This window comes from Momordica charantia (assembly GCF_013281855.1).
Source record: "Momordica charantia cultivar OHB3-1 chromosome 3 unlocalized genomic scaffold, Mcharantia_2.0 BLBB01000003.1, whole genome shotgun sequence".
NCBI lineage: Eukaryota > Viridiplantae > Streptophyta > Magnoliopsida > Cucurbitales > Cucurbitaceae > Momordica > Momordica charantia.
In genome coordinates, this window is record NW_028275161.1 from 19,127,854 (window position 1) to 19,152,063 (window position 24,210).

Below are 24,210 nucleotides of genomic sequence, written 5' to 3' on the forward strand. Positions count from 1 at the left end.
TCTTGTTTATATTAACAAGAATCCACAGCAAAAGAGACTGTTTAAATTCACTAATGGCCCATACAAATCATTTTTATTATTAAATATTAGTGTTGATGCCGATTTAGGACAACATGGAGTGGTTGAGACAATTTGCCAAGAAGGGTCCAAAGGATCTCATTGATATTTTGTTGATTTTTTTTTTTTGTAATATTACAGAAATGTCTCGTGTCGATATCAATGTCGAACTCATGAATACATGAAAATATCAATGTCGACAAATATTTAATACCATATTTCTTTATATTTCTATCATTATATGAGTCACATCTAAAGAAAAAAAGTGTTACATAAAAAAACTATTAATATCCATTACTAATCCAAACATTTTGAGAGAGTTTAATGACTATTTTAGAATCATAGAAACGAAATTGAAATTGAGATCAAATCCAAAGAGACTAAAATGGTGATTTGATCACTTTTTTTATCCATACAAAGGAAAAATTAATACAAGTTTTTATGGAAGTGCCGAAAACTCCATCACCCTCTCCCAAGTATCAACTTAGGCGAAAGCTAGTCTTTTCACATTCATCCATGAGACGAGTGTTTAGGCTCACATGCATCTGAAAAGAAGATAAGTTGTGTTGTATTCCAAAAGCAACTGTGTGCAGAAAAAGCAAAGGGTGCAAAAACATATAAAACCAGTTTCACCAGATGGGTATTTTGGTCTCACAAATCAGGGGATGAGAGTTAGGAGAAGAAACAGTTTTCTTCATCTTCCAATCCAAAGGAATCCCATATCCTCGAGTGGAGGGAAAAGCACCAATTCTCGGGTGCCAATGCCTACCTTTTCAACCTGACCCACGTACTTGTGTTGAAAATCTGCAACAACAAAACATTAGAGACTCAACGCTATAATTACAAACCACAACCACCTCTATGACTGATGCTTTCCGGATCTCCTTCCTGCCGATGTTACAAATATGGAAGAACATACCCTTTTCATCATTGATTTTGGTGAGGACAACTGTATCTTCGTTCTCCCAAATATCTCTACAATAGTATGATATTGTCACGACTTTGCTTTAGTTTCACCCAAAATGCCTCTGTACCAATAGAAATAATTGTCTTCCCTTATAAACCATGAATCACTCACTTTCCTAACCAACGTGGAACCTTATTTGCACTCTTTTCACAAACCCAACAGTTTTTGGTTAATTTTGCTTCAAAAACATAAACAACTTGTATTAAACGAATGGAAATGGGTTAATTTAGAGCAAAATGGCAAACAAAGTTGTGGGGTCTGTGGTTTTATTTTCTTCTCTCTTTTGCGGTTATTTAGGAAAGAGGTAACTTTCGGCAAACATGCATCGAGAAGAATTAAAGGCTGGTGGCATTGACTTTAAAGCATTCGGTGGTGTTTGGTAGTGCCGAGTGTGTGAGAGAAAACCAGAGCGTGGAAGATGAAGTGAGGACACACCCAAAATCAAATCTGAGTGTGGCCTGTGTGGGGGCTTATAATTGCTTGGAATTTTGGCTGTTTGCAGGGTTGAAGATCGAGGGGCGTGGGGAAAGGGACAGGGCAGAAGCTGGATGGCAAATACATCGCTGTCTCATTTTGGCCAACCCATCTAACATGATCATTTGTCAATTTTTCACTGACTTGATGGTTATCAGACATGGATTTTTGTATATCTACGTACCTCTCAAAGGGTTCCGACTTCCTCAAGTTTACTCATAGGAGGGGAATCCACTACTGTAAAAACAAAAACAAAAATACAGAATACAGAACATCATCAAAGCTGAATATTGTGGACAAAAATCCCTTCAGCAAGTAGATAGTAAATAACTCGATTGTAATTAAAGCCTTAAGCTAACTAAACTTCTGACAATTGAACCAGTCACTAAAGATCTATCAACATTTTGTATCCAATGGAGAGAACAAATCTAAAACTATGTTCCCATGTTGTGCAGTGTTTTTCCCCTTGTGAGACTCAATTACGATAAAGGAGCCTCCTTCCCCGTTAAAATGTCGTAACTTATTTTCCCCTAAATAATCTATCCAAAGGAATTTTATGAAAAAAAAATTGAGTTACATGCAATGCAATATTACATTTTCAAGAGGAACTAACGGTAACTGACGTATTACATTTTCATTCTGATAAATGGTTAGTAACAGATACAAAAAGCTACAATGCGGCTATTTCCCTTACATTTAATAATGGTTCGAAACTTAATACTATGGAACAGAATGCATTGATCTTACGATCTTCTATCCAACTTCCTCTCACTGGATCTTTTTTCTTCAGCCTCTCGCCGTCTCTGTTGCCTGTCAACAGGAATGATGCACATCAATACTGAAGTTTCATACGCCACTAAAAGTTAGTGTTCTTACTAGTTTCTTAGATATTCCAAAGGCAGTATAATATTTATGCTAATTAAGAAACCAACATCAACCAAATCTTCTCAAAAAACAGTAAACAAACTTACGCAAAAGCCACGTATCCAGAGCCAACATTAGCAGCAGATAGCATAGCTGCATGAGCAGTAACTGGATCTGACCCACCAGAAATTAATGGGTTTCTTCTGTCACCATCTACCTGAAATGAATTCAACAAATACTTCGTGACACTGTGATTACACATCACTGATATGTACAATACACATAGCTGATCTGATGTGTACAATACACATTAGCAAATCATCACCTTATCCCATTTTGATTTTTTGTTTTGTCTTCCATCCCCCCTCGGAATGGCATCAGATGCAGGAGCTGCTGAAACACCTGTAAAAGGGATGACAGAAAAGATTATAAGAAGAAAGACATCACAATCAGAAAGAGACTAGACTAGAGCACTACTGGTTGAAACCTGAAAATGGTATATTTATTTTAGGAGCAGTCACAACTGCACTAGGTTGGGTTCCTCCTGAAACAAACTCCATCTTCGGACTTTTCTTCCTTTCCAGCTCCTTCCTCTCCATCTCACGTTTCATGTCAGCCTCTACTACATAATATGCAACTTTAAAAATAATGTTTTAAAAATTAATAATAAGCGCATATAAAAGATTCTATGGTTTGTACTTTGCAACATATTCTCCACGTACTAAGCTTGCATATTGCAATCAATAAGAGTAGGATGTGCAGAGAACATAGATCACCATAAACTCTTTTCACCCCAGAGGAAAAGGACAGAAATGTTGCCAATTGTGAAAATTTTAGTCTTCATGATAGCCACTAAATCTTAAAAAGATCCCCTAATCAGTCTGTTCATGATAGCAAAAGCATCACAGTATGACAGCCAGAATTTTGGTAATAAAACCTTGAGCAATCTTTTCAACTTAACAAAACAACTGATCATGAAGTTTAATTAAAAAAAAAAAAAAAACTTTTTAATATAAGGTATAAAGTAATTTAACGCATGCACTGAGAGCAAGTTACTTTTCTTGTACATGATAATGAGAAATAACACAAGAGAGATATACAGAAGGAATTGTCAATGACCTATTTCAGTATAGTAGTCACTTTTATCATATCCATGGGGGTCAAACACATCCTTACTGAAGCAAGACCCAATCTGGTCAATATCTTGATACCTCACAGCATGTAACAAGAAATCTGGATTCCGGTAGTCCTTCCTATTGCGTACTTCTGCATTGAAGCTTTTTCCAGCTCTCTTATACTCGAGAAACTTATTGATTTTCCTCTGCAAATAAAAAACAAAAGGGAAGTACTATCAGGAGAATTAATAACGAACAAGCCTTCCATTATTGGAAAAACTAGATGAATATGTGGGTATCAATGACTATAAGGTTCCATTTTCTCCTTTAGCAATCCTTAGGTTCCTTTTAACCGGTCCTTGAGGTAAGTCATAACCAAGTTGCTAGGAGTGTTAGTACTTCGAGAGAAATCCATCCTGCATAAATAAAATAATTTCATAACGGTAAAACCTACCACTTGTAATTCCCCATGCATCCACATTCTAAAATTTCTGCCCATCAGAGGGCCAAAGAACAAAAACCAGTCCCCATTAAGGTCAAAAACCAAGTCACACACTCACCAAGTTAGCATTAGGCCCACCAACATGTTAACATATCCTAACCTCATACCCTGCCCATGGCATTAGTAAATAACTCAGGCTGTTTGTTTGAACTGAGAAAAGGTTAAATACATTCCATATATCAATTGCTTTATGTTTCTTAACAAAATATAATTTGAGAGCCACATACTATTTGGTGGAAAAATTACTGTACGTGGCTATTGTATCAAAAATGAAACTTACTTGCAACTCCTCTGAGCATTTTTCTTTTGGTGGTGGAGGAAGAAACTTATCCAAGGGATCAATGTCTTTTTTCTCTTCTTCAACGGTTTCCTCAACTTTTGCAGTTTCAGATTCCGGTATCGCATTGTTCATTGAACCAGAATGTGGTGATTCAGAAATTTGAGAAGTGGCAAGATTGTTCGGTGTTGAAACCCTTGCAGCTCCTGGAGATGTTCTATCAAGATCACCTGCATCATAAAAAAATATAATAATAATGAAAAATGAAATAGTATCAAGGAGGAAGAAGCAGGAGAAGTGATTATAAGCATCACAAGAAATTGCCACCTGAATATAGTAATTAGAAGCTAACTCTTCACTATTCATCAAACATCTAAAACCAAATCATCCCAAAATAATTAATCTTGAGCCATAAAAGATTGCTTGCAGAAAACTTCCGCACACTAAATAGTTCACGATATTTAACACAACAAAACACCAGTTCCAAGCAAATAAGTAGCATATATGATTATGATACAATAAAAAGGTAAAAAAAGCCTCCTACACCTTGCTAGTCTTGTGAAGAATGAAGATATGCTAATGTCGTTTGGCCTAAATGATGTAGGGCTTCTAGTAAATAACAAAGCTAACAGTTCTATTTTCTATATCGGCCTCCTTAACCCCTCACCCTTGGACACTAATGCTACTGGTACATAATTAACATGATATCTAACAAAATATTTTGTACTTCCTACACAAGGCAACGACTTAGAAAAGCGATTTCACGATACCCCTAGCCAAACAAAGTTTTAAGCATTGAGGAAAAAAATCTAGATTTTCATAAGATAAGCAATTAAGATGACATGTATGAATAGCTAAACAAATAGGAAACGATAGGAGTAAAAAAAAAGTTTTCTAGAGCAGATGCGTATTAACTGTGGGCTTGGAGCACTGATAGAAATGCGAAGCAGCAAGGTAATTTTTCATAATTAAAAATGTCGTACAAACCATTAGTGTCTAAAAGCTCATCGCCAAAAGTGACACGACCAGATTCTTCAATTTCTCCATCCTGAATGCAAACAATACGAGCGCAAAATTATGCAAAATTAGACGCACTTTCCACCAGTCACTATGCAAATAAGATGGTGGTTATAACACAGGTTTCACTAAAAGAATTATCTCAGATAGGCAGGCTTAATTCCCATAAAGCTGAACTTAATAAACGTCTTCTGCAATAGCTGAGCGTCGTACCACCCATCTTCCTCCAACGCTTTATTGATATTTTTTTAATTTCCAGTTGTTTGAAATGTAAAATACACATTCTACTGAAACCTTAGCCAACGACACTTACAAGTACAACATTCATGATTTCAACAATAAGCGAAATCTAAAATTTTAAAATTAGAAGCAGAGTCTTCTGTTTCTCACCAAACAAATAGAGATGTCGTAAGTACCTCAGCCTCAGGAGACATTGCGGCTTCATCGTGACCGTAATCAACTATCGCAAGCGTCCCCCTTCTCCTACCAGGATTATCTAGTTGCCCAGCTTGTAATAGCATCGGCGACGATGAAACCAAAACCTGAGGCGGTTGCGGTGTGGATGACCCAAATTTGAGCTTATCTGGCGTCAAATTTTCATCAGCAACCGGCGGCGTCGAATCATTGGCAGAATCACTGAGAATCATTCTGTCACTGTTCGCAACTGACTCTTCTTCTGTAACCCTAACTCCTCCATAATCTTCTTCTCCTCCCTCTTCTTGGCCCTGCTGCTGCGGCAGTTCAGTATCCCCTTCTTCTTGTTGTTCTTCGACGTCTTCCATCTCATCGTCCTCATCATTATACATCGAAAGCAAAGCTATACCTTCTGATTCTTTCTTCTTCGATGCCATGAGAGCTAAAATTCTCGGCACCCGGAAGAAATAAGTTCAACAGCAACGGAATGGGACTTCAGAAATCGAAAGACGGATCCAAATTGGATGCACAAGATTTGAAATTTGAATCAATGTCGATACTAGGGAGAAGGGTTTTCAGTTTCCCCGGTGGGCAAAACCAGTGAAAGGGAAAACGAAGAAACTTGAAGGAAACACGACTACGCTACACCTCGATGATGGTCCATGGATAATGAATTTGGGCTTAGACAAAAAAAAGGCCCAATTATCGGCCTAAAGCCTAGATATGATCTTGGGCTTAGACAAGAAAGGCCCATTTAATTAATTTTTTGAGCTCCAAATACGGGCTCCCCAACAAGAAAACTCGAGAGTATTGAGTTTAGAAAGGATTAATAGTATATACGTTGGTTTCCAAATTTTAAACTGATGATATTGTCACAAAAAGTAAATACAACAGCAACCCAGAGAGTATTGAAAAGAAGATAAAAGAGTAAATCAATGCATTTCATAGTATATATCATCAATTCAAATTTATTCATATAATACTAAAAAGTTTATTTGCAGTCAACGTTAACAATAAAAACTTTAAAGAGAAATTCCTATAGTGAAACAAATTTAAGGTTATTTCTAAAAAATATTATTTTTACTGTGATGTTATTGCTTAAGTTATCGAACAACCTCCATTTTTTTCTTCTTTTTTTAGTACAACATGTGGAGAACAGAGATTCAAACAACTTTTTAATCTAAGATAAATTTTTTAATCAATTAAGATATAATCAGACGGACAAACAACTATTTGAGAGATGAAAGGTGGAAAGTTTCGATCTCAGGCTCACATCCTTGTTGAACTAAAAAAGATACACAAAACAGAACTTGACTTTTTATACGTGAATCAATTAACGTGAAATTTATATTTCATAATATTTAATATACAAGTAATAGATAAATACTATTTTCAACTTGTAATTTCAATTTTTGATTTATGTGCTTTTAAAAAATATATTTTTTTTATTTATGTACTTTTAAATTTATTCATTTTAATTTCAAGATTGTTTTTTACATGTATCTTTCTAAAAGTGACTATTATAAACTATATTTGAAAAATTTTAACACAAATTTTTATCTTATAGGAATCTCTTAACACAAATTTATGGTTACATTTCAAGAGAATTCAGTGAGATGATGAAAACAAAGTATTAAAGTTTAGGAATTTAAAACAATCATTTATTACCTTTAGAATCACCGATCTATGGTATTATAGTGTGAAGAAGTTTTCATTAGACCACTTTTTTTTTCCTTTTATCAAGATAATTAGAGATTAAAACTTTTTTAATACTCATTGATAGATTCCTTAAACTATGTGCAGTAAATTAATCAAAGATGGGAACAAAGTGGGAAATATAGGATGAAGGCGAAGGGAAGGTCCGTTAGCTACTTTTTGACCAATTGATGGGTGTCTCACTCGCAATGGACATCTGCTTTTTAACTTCATTCCTTTAACTTTTGCTTTTGGGAAATCTAATCTTGAAAAAGTGTCAGCTTTCGAGAGATAAAGGACTGTTTGATTGATAAAAAGACTTAATAATTACGTCTCTCAACATGCAGCTGACTTAGAAATCAAATAATTCAACTAACTAATTAAGATATTAATTATTTCATTTTTAAATTAAAACATATTGATTATGGTCCATCTGTAGATTAATAAAATCATACAAATCAAAAACAATTATAATATCATATTTATGGAATAAAACAAAAATATGTGCGACCAATTATAATTGATGGTAAATAAAAGACTGAAGCGACATGATAATTGGTATAGATTATATTAGGGAATCATAGCCATGGATATAGATACATACAACATCTTTTTAAGTATTTATCATAAAGTTTCCTATAATCACTTAATATCAATAGATTGGTATAGAAGTTTAATTATACCAAAATTTTTGCCCATGAATAATCCACATCCCGTAAATTGATTCCAATTTACCCATTTATATTGCATTTGGTTTTTTGAATTGGTAAAAAATGATTTCAAATTCCAGTATTTTAAAGGATGTAAATGATTTCGAATTCCTAATTGCGTTTGGAACCAAAATGATTCTAAATTATTAAAATTTAAAATTTATTGTTCGGATGTTCACGAGAAATAAAAAGAAAATATAACATTTTACTATTATGCTCTTAATATTTTGTAGAATATTATATTATTAATAATATAATATTTTAATATAAACCAGTCATTTCAACCATGAAAAGGTAAATAATTTAACCAAATTAACTTAACAAAAGTTAAAACTTGTCAATGTGATCTTTATTTTAAAAACTAAACTAAAAAAAATTGCAAATCTCTTAATCCTGTTTTTTTTTTTTACAACTCCTTTGAATTCAAATATTAAAAAAATAAAAACGAAGAAAAAAACATAAACATAAAGATCTAAACAACATTGAAATATAAGGAACATTAAATCCACCAAAAACAAAATAGAAAATCAATCTTGTTTTGTTTGAATGGTGGTGAAAAAAAAGGGTAAATGGTGATGAAAAAAATTGTACATGGAGAGTCAGTTTATAGTTATTAGAATTAAAAAAAAAGGACAAATAAAAATTTGAAACTAATTGGGTTGAAGATGATGTGCAAAGGAGGTTGTAATGATACGTAATCTTAATATTTAAAGGAAAAATTGGATTTCAAATTCTTTTTTCTTTGTTTATTCATTCAGATTTTGAAATCTCCCCAAATTGGAGGTTCGAAACAGTGGTTAATGAATTAACTTTGACATTATACTCTTAAGAAAAACGATCCCTTGTTTTTCAAAAGAAAAATGTTCACTTATACTTCAGACATTAAACTAACTTTAATTAAAAAAAAAAACTATACTCTAATGTAGAGAAGAGAGACAAAGGAGAAGGAGATTGGGAATATTTGGAAAAGGGGGCGAGGAGAGAGTAGGAATGGTGATGCATGAAAGTGCGAGGAAATTGATAGAATTTAAAGCAGCACTATAAAACACTACAGAAACTCCAAAACAGAAATGGTCAACTTACACAAAATGACCACATTTTTTTAAATTACGTCAATATCCAAAACAGAAATGGTTAACCATATAATCAACCAAATAATTTTTGAGATGAAATCAAAAATCGACAAGATTCTTGAGTTCAAAACAACCGCCATTTTAAATAGACGTGTTAAAAATTTAAATTCAATATGTAGAGATGAGAATTTAAACAGGCAGTCCAAGCACGTAATTGGTCTTTTGACCAAACGCACAAATGCATATGCATGCATATGTCCTTTATTTTATTCTCCTTTCTTTTTCACTAAATAAATCCAAAAACAATCCCTTCTAACATCAACCACTAGTTATCCTCTCTATATAAAATTAAAATAAATATCAATGCATATCATAATTAAAAGCACGTAAACTCAAGATGACTAGATATATAGAATTAAAAATTAATCATTTTCTTTGATAACTATGAAACAAATAATTTTGATTCATACCGTCTTCCTAATTTTTCTTTGCTTTTCTTGAAAAGCGCTCGGAAATTGGGGCTGCTATTTTATTAGTCTCACAAGTTCTTTTTTGTTGAAATATGAACTCATTGGTAACACGAATTTGAGGATAAATATACTGTAAATTTTGAAATTACTTATAGATTAATTACATTCTTTTACAGACATTTAACTAAAATCATATAAATAAGGTTAAATTACGAAATGAGTCCCTATTCTACAAACTTTAGAAAGCGCTAGTACTATGCAAAAATTATTTTTGTTGTCACTGTTATTTATATTATTGATGAACGTGTCGATTGTACTGAACAATGATATGATTATTTGACGTAACAATATGCTTAACACCCCCCCCCCCCTCAAACTCAAGATGCCTCAAGGGATAAGATCTGGAGTTTGGATACTAAGTATCGGAATCCCACAGTGGTGTGGGACTTCGTAAGAAGATCCGCGATCTGAATCTCTGAGGAAATGTATGGCATTGAACCCTGTAGAAAGTGATGGCGAACGAAGTGCCCTAAGTGAGTAAGGCTATTTCGATATGTTTTGTCCCTTATGGGCTGGGCCACACACGTGCTACAATGGCAATTACAATGGTCGTGATGATATCATCTACGTCCGTACCGCTCCTCGTGGAGTAGATCCCGCATCCAACCAAGTCTTTGACCAGGGAACGGGAGAATTCCCAGTAGACCAAACTAGATAAAAAAAAAGTGGACAGATAAAAAATTTTGACGTGGTTAGCAGAACACGTTTTATTCATCGACTATTTTTGCTTGTCCACTTTTATTCTATCTGCCTTAATATCAATTCTTCCAACCTCTACCTACAGACTACTACATGAAGAAAAGTTGATGGATATATATATTGGAGGGACAATATCCCTGTTAGTATAACGTAGAACTACAACTACAATTAGAAAATATGGTAGTTCTTTCTAGGTTGTTTTGGAAAAAAATAGGGAAATATATATAATAGCTATTCATGAAACTTATTTAACTATAATCAATACACCCATATAGAAAGAGTACAACACAACACACATTAATTTGGTCTGACATATTTTCAAATTATCCAAGATGATGGATTTATTATTAATGATCCAATTAAACAAGATGATGGCTTTATTATTATTTTTTTTGACAGAGAAGAATTATTAATTAATTTCGCCTTATACACGAGTATACTACTAATGAAACGCATGCAAAGATGAAAGAATAAAGCGAATCCCTTTTTTTTTTAAAGCAAATCCAAAAGAGGAAAAAATAAAGAAATGAAGATGAAGGTTAAATAAAGTAATTGATGATGGGAGAAGAGACAAGCAATAAGTGGGATTCTTCTGCCGGTGCCCTCTCCTTCTGATCTTCCCACCCAACCCACAACCAACAACTTCCATATTCCCCCCACCCCCACCACCTCATCTTTGTTCTTTTTTCTTTTTTCCTTTTTTTTTTTCTCTTTTTCTATACAAATTAACATTTTTTTTAAATGGCCTCTCCCAAAAAAACAAAGAAGATAAATTTCTTAAAAGCTGCTCAGGTCCCAATTTCCGAAAATGGCCAATTTCAAAACGTACTTTTCTGTTGCTCCAGCTCCATATCCTCAAGGGCATTGTAGTCTTTTCACAACAGTTCGTAATTTGCCCGCGAGACTAGGGGTAGGTGAGTCATTTCGCAGTTCAGGCGAGTCCGTTCCGTGGAGAAGGATGTATGTCCTTGAGTAGGCCTAGAACCTGCTGCATGTTGGGCCTTTTCACGGCCGTCTCCGCCGTGCACAGGTACGCCACGCGGAGGCTCTCCACCATCTCCGATTCCGCGCCGCCGAGTCGCAGCCTTGGGTCTACTGCGTCCAAAGCCTTTCCCTCTCTCACCATCCTTCTCACGCCCACCACCGTGTCCGCCGTCCCCGGCATCCCCGTCACCAGCTCCATCAACACCACTCCGAAACAGTACACGTCTTTCTCCACGCTGCAGCTCTCCCCGCCGCCGCCCACGTGTCGGAACCCAAAGCCGCCGATTCGTGGCTCGAAGTCGTCGCCCAGCAAGATGTTGGACGTCACCAGATGCCCGTGAACGATCGCTTTGGATCCCGCGTGGTGGAGATACGCCAACCCACGCGCGATCCCCACGGCGATGCGGTGGCGCGTCAGCCAACCCAGCTTCTCCGGAGAATACAACTGGGACCCACCCACCGCATTCTCATTGTTCGTTATCTCCCACGTGTCCGTGCTCCAGTCCTCCACGTTCGGCTGCCCGGTCGGGAGCTCGTGAAGCCACCGGTGGAGGTCTCCGTTGGACATGTACTCGTACAACACTAATTTCTCTTTACCTAAAATCAAACCCAAAAATAAAAAATAAAAAAATGTCGATGAAAAATCAGATGGGGGTGTGAATTAAACGGCGCCGTTTGTTTGAATTTTGGGAAAATGTTGATGAAACAGAGCGAATTAATTGAAATGGCAGAAAAGGGCAATAGAGACAAACAAAGATACGGTTTTTGAAATTTACCTGCAATACAGTAACCGGAGAGCGGTAACAAATTGGAATGCTTCAATGCGGAGAGGTCCTCCAACATGGCTACAGCCTCGTCGCGACCAACGGATCTAGCGGATTCAAGGACTTTGATTGCCACGTGGATGTCCCCGGGAAGGACGGCTCGGTACACGGGCCCACACCTGCCCTCTCCCAGCACGGACTCCTTCCCGAAATGCGACGTGGCAGCAATCAGGTCCTTGAAGCTCAAATTAATCAACGGCTTCTCGAACATCACCACTGGGGCGGAGGATGGCTCCTTGATATCAGCGATCCAGGAGGATCCTGACTCCGTCTCGAACGCGAACGGCCCAGATTTCTCCATCTTGAACGCCACCTGGACTGGTTGGGAGATTGCCCATTTGTTTTTCTTCATCATTCTCTTTCGTCTCCTCCACACCCAAACCACTGAAACAGCCGATGCAAAAAACAAAACTGCTGCCCCAGTGGACAGGGCAACTATCAGAGCCTTCGTTTTCGATGCTGATTTGGGTTTGGCCTTTTTCGCCGGTTCCTTCATGGGTTTCTGCGATTTCGTGTGAGGGTGTTCGGATTTTTGATGATTTGGAAAAAAGCTTCTGCTTCTGGGGTTTGTTTCAGCTAATAAAGTAATCCCAGTTCCCACGAATGCCGATTTCCCAAATCTCTTGTAGTTTTCGGGACTAATCACTCCCTTAACCTTGTTTATTGAAACATTCAAGAACTTCAGTCCATCAAGCGGAGGGAAATCCGACGGAAAATTACCAGTCAGGGAATTACCCGACACGTCCAAGTACTCGAGCGAACGAAGAACAGAGATGGGCTTTAGGCTCCCGGAAATATTACATCTCGAAACCACCAAATGGTTCAAATTAAAAAGTTTCTCCAACCCAGATGGAAGATTCCGCAGATTGTTCCGCGAGAGGTCCAGAGATTTCAGCTGCGAAAACCCAGAGAGGCGAACGGAATTAGAGAACCTGTTCTGGGAAAGATTCAGCACCCGAATCGAAGAGGACAAAATTTTACTGGAGTTGGGTTTAAAACCAATACTTCCTCCGAAACGATTGCCGGAAAGATCGACATGAACCAGACTGGGGATTGCCCACACCCAATTGGGGACAGAACCTTCAAGCGAGTTTCTGGACAGATCGATGGAGCGTAAGTTCGTCAAGTTTCTCAGAAACCTCCAGGAAACAATTCCGGTGAGATTCTTGGAAGGAAGCGTAATTTCTTGAATATTGCAGTGGTTGGAATTCAGCTGAGAGGCAAAAATGGAAGACAGATTAAAGCCGGAGACAGAGTTGAAAGCCCTGGAAACGAATTGTCTGTCTGCACCGTTGCAGGCAGAGTCCACTGAAGCCAGCAGCGCCATGAGAATCAGAATCCTGCAAAAACAAAAAGTTACCATTTTTCTTTCTTCCTTCCCGGAGGAGGCGCAACAGTATATAAGAAAATTAGATAAAGAAGTGGAGAGCTCCATTTTATGGAAGGAAGTGAAGTGGTAGTGGGAGTGGGAGGGAAGTAGCAGAGGAGTCAATAAAATACAATAAATATTGTCTATATATAAAAGGCTCAATGGCGAAGGCCACCAATTTGTAATATAAAAACTATATAGTATAAATTATAATATAATAGTAGAGTATTCTGATGATTATTGTGTGACCAGTTCCCTTCATTAATAACCCTTAGAGAAGTCACATCACATGTAAATTGTAAACTGGTTTCTATATGGTATTTATTAAATACTAGAGAAGTCCTATATTAATTAACTTTTTATGTTAATTAATTAGATGGAGGGAATGGAAAATAAAATAAAATAGAAATAGAAATGGTTGGTAATGATGGGCATAGCAGTCAACGAGGGAAGTCTGACTTCATGGTGAGTGTCACAGGCAGCGGCACAGAGCACGGGACAGAGATGTCATGATTTTACTTCGAAATTTTCCACTTCAATATTTATTTTTATTTGTGTTGCATAATTTTTTCTCCCTAATAAATCCAAAAAGAAGTTTTCAAAATATCAAGACCGAGAAACGTGTTACCTGTTGCTGTTGCCCAGAATTTTGAAACTTGTTAAATTTTTTTTGTTAATTTAAATTTAAGAATGTAGTTAATAATAAGTCGTGGTGATTTCATTTAGTTGTGGGGTCCAAAAAAATGGAAAATAAGAATTTTTATCATAAATAAAGGAAGAAAGAATAATGAGTAAAGTGAGAGGTTAGCTGGTGACCGTGAGGGCTAAAAGGCCTCCGCGTGTTCTCCATCATTTTCATTATTAATTTTCTTCACACTATTTTTCAATTAAATTAATTCTGACTATTGGCAATAGATTGTGATTGTCTTCCATTCATATTGTTAGTTTCTACATCTTGCAATTTAGGTCAATTTATGAGTTTACTTTTAGCAAATGAAATAAAATATTAAAAAAAAAAAACATTTTGATGTTTTCTCATGCTTTTGAACATCGTATTCCTCCTGTTTTGGTTTCTTTTTTTTTCTTTTTCTTTTTTCCACCCACTTTCGCAATCGGTCTTAGAATTTGATTCGTATGAGTTGACCAATTAAACAACACATCTCCAATATTATTTCTAAAACTTGAATATTTGAATTAAATAATTTTTATTTATTCTAAAGTTAGGAGACAAGGTTTTTATACACTATTGTTTGCCTTGCACTACATTCCTTTGCAAAACTTTTGCAATTAAGGTATAAATATCGTAACCACCAATTTTAAAATTTGAATTGATGAATCAATTTGTAAGATGATTGGTTCAATTTTAAAATTTAACTGAAATAAGAAATAAATGAAAGAGATACCTAACAGACAACAACACGTGTGATTGTGGCTAACAGACCTAGTGAATACTAGCAGGCAATCAAGTAAGTGATCCAGGGTAAGAGATAAGATTGCTTGCTCGCCAATCAGCCAAAATAGCAATCTTCTACTTTTGCAACCAGTATATCAATTTAACCCAATCGACCAACATTATTTTAATAAGTTGTTTAGATTTAGTTATTCTCGCTGATCAAAAATTTGAATAATTTGATATTACATGACAAATCCATAATTAGAAAATATATAATAGTAACAAGATCATCCAAAAACAAACACAATTAGTGTAATCTAATCTGATATTGAACAACTTCGTTAGATGGCTGACATGGACTACCTAAACCTAATGTTGTATCCAATGGGCAACCAAAACTGTTCGTTTTGGTGACCCACTGACCAATTCCAATGGATTTGGAAGTTGGCAAAACAACCTATTCTTGTAATCAGATACCAAAAACCAAAAAGTGGTCAATTTCACCTGCTCTCCCACGTCACATCTTTGGCTTCTTTATTTGCCATTTTCTTTAATTGAATTAGAATCACTCTCTCCCACATACTTCCAAACCAAAATTCCAACTCAATTACAACCCAACCCCCTTCATTTTCTTTCTCATTGAGAACAAATAAAGTTTGCATTTTTATCAATTTAACATCTTTATGTGTGCAATTCTATAACTTTTGCTTTTGTCTCCACAGCAGCGGAATTTTTCCTCCTTGGTGGCATCCTAATTTTGTAATATTTACAAACCATCAAATTGCTATAAAAGGATTGAGTTTCGCAAATCCATTCGTGTATGAAACCTTGGATTCGTGTCACTTTCAAATTTCAATGATGTTATTTTCGAGCTTTTCTCAATGTCGCTACAAAAGTTGTTTTGATAAACAACAAAGTTTTTGTATTTGTATGAATTCAAAATCAAAGAATCGATTTCATGTCCTCACACAAGAGGGCAGTACACAAAATAAATGGGCCGGAACTATTTAGGCTTTACGGAAGCCCAACAAGTTACTTAACAGAAACAGAATCAGGCCCAACAAGAGCTCGCTGCAAGGTTAGGCCCATTTTGCCCGACTCTTACCCCGTCTCATGTGATACGTTAAGAGAAATTAATAGGAATTTGTAAAAATAACAATTACTTTTTAATTTTTGTAAAAATAGCAAAATCTGGAAGTCGAACTGTCATTATTAAATCAATCTATTTTATCTTACCTTTAGCTTTTAAAAAATGAGGAAAAACTATAAATCTTTGTCAATCAAATAGAGCTAGAACTTGGACATCCCGTCCCCTCACATGTGAACCTTGAATGACAATGTAGCTTTGTCGAAATAGTGCCAAATGGGGATCTCGATTGGGATTTTGAGGAACGCAAGTTGGAGAAAGAGCATAAAGATTTTGGAGAGACTGAATCATTCTTGAAATATGATTTGTCTACCCGATTAAGAGAGAATCATATTTATTAGAAGTAATATCTTTATTGTGTAACGAAAACAAAGACCTCATAGAAATTATGTGGGTGGTGAATGAAATCTTGTATTTATTAGAACATTTTGTATTTTGTCAAGGTGATAGAGCCACAAATGTGTGTGCTCATTCCATTGCAAAGAAATCTTGTGATTTACAAGAGAATACTATTTGAAATGTAACTATTCTTGATTGGCTCATTACTTTGGTCAAGCAGGATTGTTCGGTTGCTTAATGAAATTCCTTTTATTTTCAAACAAACAAAAAAAATCATTAGAGCTAGAACAAAAACAATCCAAATTTCGTCTTTATTTCTAGAGAATAAAAATTGCAAAGTTGAAATTCTGTGGTTGCGGCCAAGCCAGGTACTAGTTTGGAGGGAGCATCAGTGGCAAATATTTTTTGTTGATTCGTTTTTCCACCACATCAAATGCCCATGGCCGACACACTTCTCTCTTCACAACAACAAAACTTTGAATGATTAAGAATCTTAACCAAGCACAAAGGATGCCTGCACAGTTGTTAATCCTATCTTTTTTCTTATTATCTTTGAGTTTTAGATCACAAAAGATGTCTGTACAGTTAATCCTATTTTTTTTTTCTTATTATCTTTGAGTTTTTAGATCAGTTTAGGACATGGGTCATTTGTAAGCAGACATATTAATCACAAACCAACTAAAAAGTAATCGCCTTTTCACTGTTTCACACCTGGAATTCCATTCCACGAACACCAACAAATGGGTGTTCAATTTTTTTTGTCCCTTTTTTTCTTTAATCACAATCTCCATCTCTGAGTTAGATTCCAAGAGAACCAAGAAGTTGAACAAGAGAATGAAGAGATTAATGAGATCAGAATGATTATACAATCAATATGGGGAATAGAGAAAAAGCAATGGTAAGAATAGGAACAAGTAAGAAAAAACAGCCTTCTTTTTTCTAATATTAATTTCTAACGAGAGAACTGAGAAGAAACAGCCTAAACAATTTGTGGTTGTGGTTGCTGTTGCTGCTGCTGCTCATTTCCTTCCCAAGTCCACACAATATCCTTGAGGCAAGGCCTTATGTCTTTGTTGTAAAATTGCCTGTATTCCAAAGTGTCCCCAGCAGTTTTCTTCACCTCCACCACAAAAAAAGAAGGTGTCACTTCAAATATCTCAGCATCTATAGCCAGCTCCCCTTTCCTCCCCTGTTTACTCCCCTGCAGTTTCACTATCCCATCCTTCTTCAACACCTTGAACCTCTCCATCTCCGCTATTTCCTCGAACTTCGACACGATCGCCGATGCTGGTTTCGCGGTCGTGAATCTCGACTGCAGCCTCTGATCCACGTCGCTCTCGAACAGACCCGACAGGTCGAACCCCGGCGACAGAGATATGATGTCAAAGGCATTGAAACTAGAGTTTCTGGTCGGTGGCTTTCCGCTCTCATTGTTATTGCCATTAATCGACCCTTCCTCGGAACTAATGTCGTCGAAAGCGGCGTGGACGTCGCTTACCGATGACGACACATCTCCATTGATTCGAAGTGGTTTGGGAGTTGCTACATTGGCTTTGAAGCCCTTCTTGAACCAAGAATTGTCCATGAGTTTGGCCATGTTTATTCTGGTGTGGGGACTTGGGTCGAGGATTCTTGAGAGAAGCTTGCGCACTTCGGGAGGAAACCATTGAGGGCATTTGAATTCTCCTCTGGAAATTCTCCTGTACATTTCCATCAGATTTGGGTCGTGGAATGGGAGGAAACCCGCCAGCAGAACAAACAGGACAACCCCAGAAGACCAAATATCAGCTTTGGCACCATCATAACCTGTGAAACAAAGTAATTGCCAAATGCCAAAGAAGATGAATTAATTACAATCCTATATGCAAGGTTATGTAACCAAATACAGAATCAGCATAAGAAGAGGAAAAATGAGACCTTTCTTGTTGATGACTTCAGGGGCGACATAGGCAGGGGTTCCACAGGTGGTATGGAGAAGGCCATCCTGCCGCCGAGACTCGGCCAACGCACTCAATCCGAAATCCGAAATCTTGAGATTCCCAAATTCGTCAAGAAGGAGATTCTCAGGCTTGAGATCTCTGTGGTAGACTCCGCGGCTATGGCAGTAATCAACAGCGCCAATGAGCTGCTGGAAGTACTTACGAGCGGCGTCTTCCTTGAGCCTCCCCTTAGCCACTTTGTTGAAGAGTTCCCCACCCTTGACATACTCCATGACGAAGTAGATCTTGGTCCTGCTGGCCATCACCTCGTAGAGCTGCACCACATTGGGGTGGCGCACGAGGCGCATCACAGAGATCTCCCTCTTGATTTGGTCGATGAGCCCCACACGCAGAACCTTCTCCTTGTCAATGATTTTGATGGCCACGCTCTGGCCCGTGTGGAGGTTCCGGGCATGGTACACTTTGGCAAAGGTCCCCTGCCCAAGCAACCTCCCGAGCTCGTACCTCTGCATCAGAATGGCACCCTTTTTCTCCATGTTTGAGGACAGAGGAAGAAGTATTGATGGGTTGGATGGAGTCAGAGAGAGAGGAGCATATTTGAAGTTGAAGAATGAAGAATGAAGAATGAAGTTCAACCGTGCCTAAAGAGGCAGGGTTGATGAGGGAGAGAGACCCGTGGTGAGAGGTGAGAAAAAGGGAAGAATTTTACAAAAATTTTGGTAGAAGGGGAGAGTGGATTTTGGGTTTTGGATTGTTCTTGTGGCTGAGAATTGGGAGAGCCTAACAGAACAGAACAACAGGAAGGTGACCCAGTAAATTTAGGATTGCCTAAAAGTAGCTCTCAAATTGGAGGGAGGATAGCTTCTGGATATGATTTAGAGTTAGATGGTTTATATGGGAAACCAAAACATGAAATCAAAATGTTAAATTTGACACTGCAAATGGTGACAAGTGGCGGTGCCTAAAGGGGCATACAAATTACAAATGGATCTATTCAAACCACAGATCAAGTGGTTCAAACTCTATAGAGATTGAGCGTCCATCTTTGTGTTCACGATGAATACAAAAAGAAAATATTTAGATCGTGATGGGTGAGAAAATATTTAGATCGTGATGGATGAGGATCTATCTTGTCTTAACTACCCTTAAATATTATAATAAAGAAAAAGAGTTGTAATACAATTCTTATAGGTTTAATATAAAAGTCATTGATTTTACATGTCGCAACACTTATGGTAGAGAGGACATTTTGTGCTATAAATATTGTGAAGACTCGATTGCGTAATCAAATATGTATTGTGCCCCACCAAAGCGAGTATAACTCAGCGGTAATTGACATATACCTCTAACCATAATGTTGTGAGTTCGGATCCCCTCCCCAACATGCATGTTGTACTAAAAAAACAAAAAAAATATATTATGCCCCAGGAATGAAAATTCTATATTAGCCATTGTTGGAGATCATTGAGAAGTGGTGTTATGTTGTGAATTGTGATAACATTTGTACCTATCCTTCAACATATAATAACTCATAACCCTAATCATTAATACTTGCGAATAGAAATGAGGTCTTAAAAGATGACTTTAAAGTTTGGCCAAAACTAACCAAAATGGATGTACATTTTGTTGGTATAGATAGTGACTATCCATTCTTTTAAATATTTCTTAATCATGCTTACATGATCTCAAGATCCTCTAATTAAGATGTAGTATCGGTTCATTCATGTACCCTTCTCTCAAGCATCACAAGAATAGAGTAAAGAAGGAAAATATATGCTACATAGACTTAAATAATTATTAAATTAAAATACTTTACAAAATCAACCATTTAAGATGAGCAATTAACTATTACATTGCCAACATGAACGGCACTCATTTAGCTTGAATTCTAGATAAAAGTGGACACTAACTTAAATTTGAGGAATAAAAAACTATATTTTACTCAATAAGTTATAGAATAAATAAGCAAAATAAAGATAAAATACTTATGAAAGGGAGGGTAAATTACTAATTTAATTGGTGTGACTATTTAACTTTGAATCTAAATATAGGACGGGGTTCAAAAACTTCTTTTGAGTTTGAGAATATATGAAGTAAATTTATAGTATAAGTTAAGAAACTACAAGAAGAAAAATGAAAAAGATAATGTAAAAATTCATAAAATATTATTTTGTTTGTGATCATTTTGTCAGCTAAACAAGTAAAGTAATCTGGAGAGAGAAACAAAAACGCAATAGAAGCTATTTTTTTTCCTTAAAAACCCCTACCTCAATGAATGACAATCAAGACAACAACTGTCGTCATGTCAAATGGGTCGTCTCTGGAGAGATGACCAAGTGGACCATGAAAAAAAATCAATCTAATATGTCGCCTCTTCTTTAAGAGACGGCATGCTATGTATTAAATAAAAGAGAATAAATTAAACTTGATCATCTCTAGAGAAGACTAATTTCAATTAAAGAAAAAGAAAATTAACAAAATATCACGTTTGTCGACCATGTCTTGAAGAGACGAAATAGTTTGGAGGTCATGGAATAAGATTTAAATGAGTATTATTAAAAAAAATCCCGAGGTAACGTGATGTAAACATTTGTAACGTGGCATCCGTTACTTTGGCAATCGAAGAGGTGGAAATTTTATGGAAACTCGAACTTACTCCTGAACTTAAATTTTGCATTATCTCTACTTTTCGTCCATTGGAAGCCTTATAGACCAGTTTGTTTAATGTTTACTATTTTCAAAAATTCGTCTCCCACATTTTTTCATCGCGACAGAATAAACAATATTTTTACCATAATTCTCAAATTTAATGTCATTTCAATAATATAATTTAAACTTACCTCTTATGTTGTGCCACGTGGCACGTTTACCTCTTCAAGGTTGAAGAACCGTTTTAAAAAATTAAAAAAGAAAAAAGCCGTTAAAGTATTATATTATAATTGGAGATATATTTAATTTTTGAAAAAACAAACAAAAAGACAGTTTAAAGAAATTTGTTGCATTGATTGTATACCAAAACAAACTGAAATCACGTGCATTGAACGTGCGAAATGACTAGTTGATATGCAAGAAACAGCGCCGCACATGCATGTCTTTTTCTAGCAATATGTCAAACATGATACGTGTCCAAACAGTGTAGAAGCTCTCCCCTTCAATTCATCCACATATTTTAAAATAAAATAACTTAAATTATGAATTTAGAAAATTTTTAAATTTAATTTCATCTCTACGATTTAAAATTAGTTTCAATTTTTTCATACGTCTGTTTCATTATAAGACATCAACACGCACAATCTATCCTTGAATTTCATGTAGTTTGAAGGTTTGTTCGGTAATATTTATATTTCTTATTTTTCTCTTTTTTAGTGAAAAAATTGAATTGTTTGGTCGCAGCACCCATGACTTCAAAAATGGTAAAACAATATATTCACTTGTGTTTTATGACAGATTGGAAATCTTAATAAAAAAATAAGAAACTTATTTTTTTTTATTTTCAAAATTTAAGAAAAATGAGAAATAAAAAACACAAATAATTAAAAAAAAATAAATTATTTAATAAAATTAAAAATAAGAAACGAAGTCAACTCTAAATTACTAGATTAACTGATTGTTTTAAATTTTAGTATTAAGTAAAAGGTAGAAGAAAGCTGTGAGTATTTAGACCAAATTTATAATTTAATCAACAAAATACAAAATTACAATTTGTACAAGCTGACTGATGGGCAGTAGGCACAGGCAGATTCCCCAAGTCGGCCGTACACGGTCGAATTCGCAACTTATTATGTAAATATTATTATTTAAAAATACACCATTATCTACCATTGAATTGTTATTAATTTATCGATAAGCTTTTATCTCAAAAAATCGTCAATTTCATTTTCAACCAACATCTTCAAATAAAGATATTTAAAAAGATTTAAAGTCATTTAACTTACAAAATAACTAATTTAATTTTCTCTTTTAATATCAATGAATCATAAAATATTTAATTGTAGTAAGGATAAAATATTTAATAATTAAGTTTTATCCGAAAATAAATAAGGGAAGAAAAGGGCAGATTCCAAACTCCAAATACCGAGGAAAGGAAACAAGGGCGTTGCCGTCTTACTCCTTTTCTTTGTTTTTTAAATATGATCGGAAAGAAAAAGATGGCCAGTGGGGGGGATCAATTAATTGGAACTGCTTCGTTTGTCGTAAAATAATATTAAAATGAGAGACAGCAGTTTGAGAGTGAGAGTATAAATAAATGGAAGTTAAGGAGGCAAATTAACAAACAGGTAGCGGCGATGGCCATGGATTGCAGCAGCAGCAGCAGCAGGAGGGAGGTAAAGGATAATAATGATGATGAGGCGATCACGAATCACGAGGAGCGTTCCCGCTGCTGCTTCCAGGAGTGGATGCGAATCCAGCGCCAAGACCTGTCCCACCTCCTCCACTCCCTTCAGACGTTCTACAAAACCGACAACGACGACCAAATCAAGCCGCTCCTCCGCGACTGCATCTCCCACTTCAACGACTACATCTCCACTCGCAGCCGCCTCGCCAGCGTCGACGCCTCCCCCTTCTTCGCCCCCACCTGGTGCACCTCCCTGGAGAATTCCCTCCTCTGGCTCGCCGGCTGCAGGCCCTCCATCTTCATCCGCCTCCTCTACGCCATCTCCGGCTCCCACCTCGAGGCCCGCCTCCACCACCTCCTCCAAGCCCAGGCCCAACGCCTCGAGGACCTCTCCCCGGCCCAGATGGCCCGCGTCAACGCCCTCCACCTGCGGACCATTCGGGAGGAGGAGAAGCTGAGCGGGGAGATGGCCAGCTCCCAGGAGGAGCTCGCCGACCACCCCATTGCGGTCATTGCCAACGAGACCGAGGAGGGCGAGATCGGGGAGCCCAACGGGGACGCCGACAAGGCGCTGGAGGACCACCACAGGGTCATGCACCGGATCATGGAGAAGGCCGACCACCTCCGCCTCGCCACTCTCCAGGAACTGCTCCAGATATTGAAGCCGCTTCAGGCGCTCGAGTTTCTGGTCGCCGGTAAGAAGCTTCATCTCTCCCTACATCAATGGGGGAAACACAGAGATGAGAAGCATGGCAGCAGAAGGAACAATAATATCTAAATTACTAAAAGCTACTCTTCTACTTCTAGTTCATTTTTGCATTTTCCTTTCTTATATGTTCTTTTACTTTAGTCTCTCTCTTTCTTTTTGTGGTAATTAATAAAAAGTCTGTGCCTTGTGAGTTCTTTTAGGTTATGTTAAAATAATAAAAAATAAAATATATGGTTGTCGGGCCCAGATCAAATCTTGTCCTCATTGTCCTATATTTTTGTTAGCATTCGGGTAGAATAAATTCAACCTCAGATATACATTGAGGGGGAAGAAGCAAAATATTTTCTAAAAAAGGAATTAACAAGATAGAGTTAGATTTCGTGAGAATCTGAAATGTTTTAGGTGGGGAAGGATGAGGATGGAGATGTGTGTGCATGCAAAAACGTGGCAACACGCCAAGCTTAGAGTCCCCAACTTGTGATTTCTTGGCGTTTGCTTCCAACTTTCAAACAAATTGTCGTCTAAACAGGCCAAATTTGCATCAGCTACGCACTTTGCTTGCATTATTACAAAATTCAATTCCCGATTAGATATTTATTCAACTTTATAAATTTCACAAAAGTATTACTATCTATCTGTACACACCTTTTAAATCTAATAGCTACAATAATATTAACTAGGTACATGACTTCGAAAAGAAAAGATGTGTGTTTGTGGATCGTTTCCAATCAAATCAACATCGTTGAATGAACAAATTGATTTTTAAGAAAAAAAA

At 36.6% G+C, this 24,210-nt stretch overlaps 4 protein-coding genes across 11 annotated transcripts; 1 reads left to right on the forward strand and 3 right to left on the reverse strand.

Annotated features, from left to right (window-relative positions):
• Positions 1-435: 435 nt before the first annotated feature.
• Positions 436-6,316, reverse strand: LOC111010773 (transcriptional regulator family protein). 8 transcript variants are annotated; one of them, XR_002601386.2, is made up of 11 exons: positions 5,690-6,316; positions 5,244-5,304; positions 4,260-4,486; positions 3,482-3,683; positions 2,850-2,984; positions 2,688-2,764; positions 2,470-2,579; positions 2,193-2,308; positions 1,683-1,735; positions 977-1,032; positions 436-861 (listed from the first exon to the last, which is right to left on the reverse strand). XR_002601386.2 is itself a non-coding variant. In XM_022284313.2 (9 exons), exons 1-8 carry the CDS (start codon positions 6,122-6,124, stop codon positions 2,242-2,244), a joined length of 1,314 nt encoding a protein of 437 aa, XP_022140005.1. In that variant the 5' UTR covers positions 6,125-6,316; the 3' UTR covers positions 436-1,735; positions 2,193-2,241. The 8 variants fall into 8 exon arrangements, 2 of the variants coding, with proteins under 2 accessions (XP_022140005.1, XP_022140007.1); XR_015789806.1 differs by having other exon boundaries at positions 977-1,085; XR_002601387.2 differs by lacking the exon at positions 977-1,032.
• Positions 6,317-10,859: 4,543 nt separating this feature from the next.
• Positions 10,860-13,730, reverse strand: MEE62 (Leucine-rich repeat protein kinase family protein). The gene is made up of 2 exons (XM_022284473.2): positions 12,155-13,730; positions 10,860-11,975 (listed from the first exon to the last, which is right to left on the reverse strand). Exons 1-2 carry the CDS (start codon positions 13,635-13,637, stop codon positions 11,326-11,328), a joined length of 2,133 nt encoding a protein of 710 aa, XP_022140165.2. The 5' UTR covers positions 13,638-13,730; the 3' UTR covers positions 10,860-11,325.
• Positions 13,731-17,272: 3,542 nt separating this feature from the next.
• CIPK20 (CBL-interacting protein kinase 20) lies at positions 17,273-19,244 on the reverse strand. Its single transcript, XM_022284174.2, has 2 exons — positions 18,368-19,244; positions 17,273-18,256 (listed from the first exon to the last, which is right to left on the reverse strand). The coding sequence occupies exons 1-2, from the start codon at positions 18,924-18,926 to the stop codon at positions 17,430-17,432; spliced, it is 1,386 nt and encodes a 461-aa protein (XP_022139866.1). The 5' UTR covers positions 18,927-19,244; the 3' UTR covers positions 17,273-17,429.
• Positions 19,245-22,485: 3,241 nt separating this feature from the next.
• Positions 22,486-23,693, forward strand: LOC148212518 (protein DELAY OF GERMINATION 1-like). The gene has a single exon (XM_088121909.1). The coding sequence runs from the start codon at positions 22,677-22,679 to the stop codon at positions 23,502-23,504; it is 828 nt and encodes a 275-aa protein (XP_087978035.1). The 5' UTR covers positions 22,486-22,676; the 3' UTR covers positions 23,505-23,693.
• The last annotated feature ends 517 nt before the right edge of the window (positions 23,694-24,210 follow it).

What these genes read in the sequence shown, in the direction of transcription:
- LOC111010773 (XM_022284313.2), bottom strand. Translation starts at nt 6,124, where the DNA reads ATGGCATCGAAGAAGAAAGAATCAGAAGGTATAGCTTTGCTTTCGATG. An exon ending in CAATGTCTCCTGAGGCTGAG is followed by an intron (nt 5,305 to 5,689) that starts GTACTTACGACA and finishes GTTTGCATTCAG; the next exon opens with GATGGAGAAATTGAAGAATC. An exon ending in AATGCTCAGAGGAGTTGCAA is followed by an intron (nt 3,684 to 4,259) that starts GTAAGTTTCATT and finishes TTTTATTTGCAG; the next exon opens with AGGAAAATCAATAAGTTTCT.
- MEE62 (XM_022284473.2), bottom strand. Translation starts at nt 13,637, where the DNA reads ATGGAGCTCTCCACTTCTTTATCTAATTTTCTTATATACTGTTGCGCC. An exon ending in CTCCGGTTACTGTATTGCAG is followed by an intron (nt 11,976 to 12,154) that starts GTAAATTTCAAA and finishes GTTTGATTTTAG; the next exon opens with GTAAAGAGAAATTAGTGTTG.
- CIPK20 (XM_022284174.2), bottom strand. Translation starts at nt 18,926, where the DNA reads ATGGAGAAAAAGGGTGCCATTCTGATGCAGAGGTACGAGCTCGGGAGG. An exon ending in TGAAGTCATCAACAAGAAAG is followed by an intron (nt 18,257 to 18,367) that starts GTCTCATTTTTC and finishes TTTGTTTCACAG; the next exon opens with GTTATGATGGTGCCAAAGCT.
- LOC148212518 (XM_088121909.1), top strand. Translation starts at nt 22,677, where the DNA reads ATGGCCATGGATTGCAGCAGCAGCAGCAGCAGGAGGGAGGTAAAGGAT.